This window comes from Loxodonta africana, chromosome 16 (genome assembly GCF_030014295.1).
Source record: "Loxodonta africana isolate mLoxAfr1 chromosome 16, mLoxAfr1.hap2, whole genome shotgun sequence".
NCBI lineage: Eukaryota > Metazoa > Chordata > Mammalia > Proboscidea > Elephantidae > Loxodonta > Loxodonta africana.
This window is the reverse complement of record NC_087357.1, coordinates 16,084,596-16,086,806: the sequence shown is the minus strand read 5'-3', so window position 1 is coordinate 16,086,806 and position 2,211 is coordinate 16,084,596. Positions and strand designations below refer to the sequence as shown.

The 2,211-nt window shown below is 70.3% G+C and overlaps 1 protein-coding gene across 1 annotated transcript; it reads left to right on the top strand.

Moving 5' to 3' along the window:
• The first annotated feature begins 969 nt into the window (after nucleotides 1-969).
• Nucleotides 970-1,833, top strand: NANOS1 (nanos C2HC-type zinc finger 1). Its single transcript, XM_064269258.1, has one exon. The coding sequence runs from the start codon at nucleotides 970-972 to the stop codon at nucleotides 1,831-1,833; it is 864 nt and encodes a 287-aa protein (XP_064125328.1).
• Nucleotides 1,834-2,211: the final 378 nt, after the last annotated feature.

Here is a 2,211-nt window from a genome sequence, read left to right as displayed (position 1 = left end):
TTTCCATAATTGCACACACCCCAATCGCTGGCCGAGGCTCTCAGGCTGTCGGTAATCTGACTCAGCTTCCACCTGCACCCAGGTCACCAGCTAGCGGCCACCCGGCCTCAGTCTGCACACCTGTTGGAAGGCTGCTGCGAGCTATGGGAAGTCTTGCGTCCCTCCGTCACTTACTACAGCAAGAACCACACCCTCTGAGCCTCAGAGAGCAGTGTGAGGGTTTCACCCTGGGTGAAAGTGCTCCAATGTGCTGGGCAAATGGAAGTTACTTGAAGGCTGGGCAGCTCTGAGGTGAGACCTGCATCCCAGTCCGCGCCGTTCCTGCCTCCCCACAGCTTTCCTTCCTGATGCTGCTGAGACCGGGAAAGGGGGCTGCTCAGAAGGCTGGGTCGGGACCATTACACGCTGGGAGGTAGTGCGTGACTCCCGGACCATCCCTCACCGCCAACCGGGCCCCTTCCTCAGCCAGCCTCCCCACAGGCGCGGTCACCTGCTCCAAACCCAGGCCCCCGCAAGCCCCCCTCCTCTCTCCCCTCCCAGCGCTGCAAAAGGGCACGCCCCCTCCCGGGAGTCACCAATCAGCGCCCGGAGCGGCGCCCGCGGCGCAGGGGGCTCTGGTCGACAGCCAATTAGCGCTGGGGCCCGAGGCGGCGCCTCGCCCGCTCCCTCCCCGAACGGAACCCGCCCGGCGGCTGGCGAAGCTGGCGCAGCGCGGGCGCGGGAGCCGCGCGGGCCAGAGCGGAGCGCGCACTGGCCGCCGCCCGGCGCGCCCGCCTCCGCTGCGCTCCGCCTCCGTCCGGGCGCGGGCGAGGTGGCCGGGGCGGGGAGCACGGGGGCAGGGCCGCGGCGAGGCTGGGGCAGGAGGACGGCGATAAAAGGCGCAAGCGGCCCGCAGAGGCCGGCCGGCGGGCAGGCGCGCGTCCCTCCGTCCGGGCACCAGCGACGGGGAGGCGCGGCCCGCAGCCGCCCATGGAGGCTTTCCCCTGGGCGCCCCGCTCGCCCCGCCGCGGCCGCGCCCCCCCGCCCACGGCGCTCGTGCCCAGCGCCCGCCACGTGAGCGCCCCGGGCCCGGCGCACCCGCAGCCCTTCAGCTCGTGGAATGACTACCTGGGGCTCGCCACTCTCATCACCAAGGCGGTGGACAGCAACCAGCGCAGCGGCAGTCCCCCGCCCTCCTCCGTCTCCTCGGTCTGCTGCTCGCCCCACGCAGGGGCCGGGCCCGCAGCCGGGGCCCTGGGGCCGGCGCTGGGGCCAGCCGACTACGACGAGGACGACGGCGACGACGACGACGACAGCGACGAGCCGGGGCCTCGGGGCAGCTACCTGGGCGGTGCGCTGGAGCTGCGCGCGCTGGAGCTGTGCGCGGGCCCCGCCGAGGGCGGGCTGCTGGAGGAGCGCTTCGCCGAGCTGAGCCCGTTCGCGGGCCGCGCCGCCGCCGTGCTGCTGGGCTGCGCGCCTGCCGCCGCCACTGCCCTCGCCACCGCCGAGGCGGCGCGGCGCGAAGAGCGGGCCCCGGCGTGGGCGGCCGAGCCCCGGCTGCACGCGGCCTCCGGGCCGACCGCGCGGCTGCTCAAGCCCGAGCTGCAGGTGTGCGTGTTCTGCCGGAACAACAAGGAGGCCGTGGCGCTCTACACCACGCACATCCTGAAGGGCCCGGACGGGCGAGTGCTGTGCCCGGTGCTGCGCCGCTACACGTGCCCCCTGTGCGGCGCCAGCGGGGACAACGCGCACACCATCAAGTACTGCCCGCTCTCCAAAGTGCCGCCGCCGCCTGCCGCGCGCCCGCTACCGCGCGGAGCCCGGGACGGCCTGCCGGGCAAGAAGCTGCGCTGAGGGTCTGAGCTGGCCACGGCACCGACGCCACCGCGGCCGCCCCTGCCGCGTCGCTCGAGTTCAGTTAGTCTGCGCGCCAGCTCCCTTGCTAGTGGGGCGCGTGGGGCTCAGCAGTTGTCTCAACTTGGGATGTCGTCTTGGTTGTTTTTCAGAGAAGCCGGCGTGTGGAGTACTCTGCTGCCAACGAGCGATTGGGACTAGACGCTTAAGTCTTATTTGTCTCTTAACAGTTGCTAGTTCGTGCACACCCGGAAGGGTGAAGGCTCGGCATGATTCCATTCGCTGAAGTGTGGCAACTTAGAGGCGCTGTTTATTTACTGTATACATCGGCCTATTTTAGATGCGCATCAGTATGAAATTGTTTCAGTCTAATCTCGG

Excerpts from the sequence above, each read along its gene's own strand:
- NANOS1 (XM_064269258.1), top strand. The coding sequence starts at position 970 with ATGGAGGCTTTCCCCTGGGCGCCCCGCTCGCCCCGCCGCGGCCGCGCC.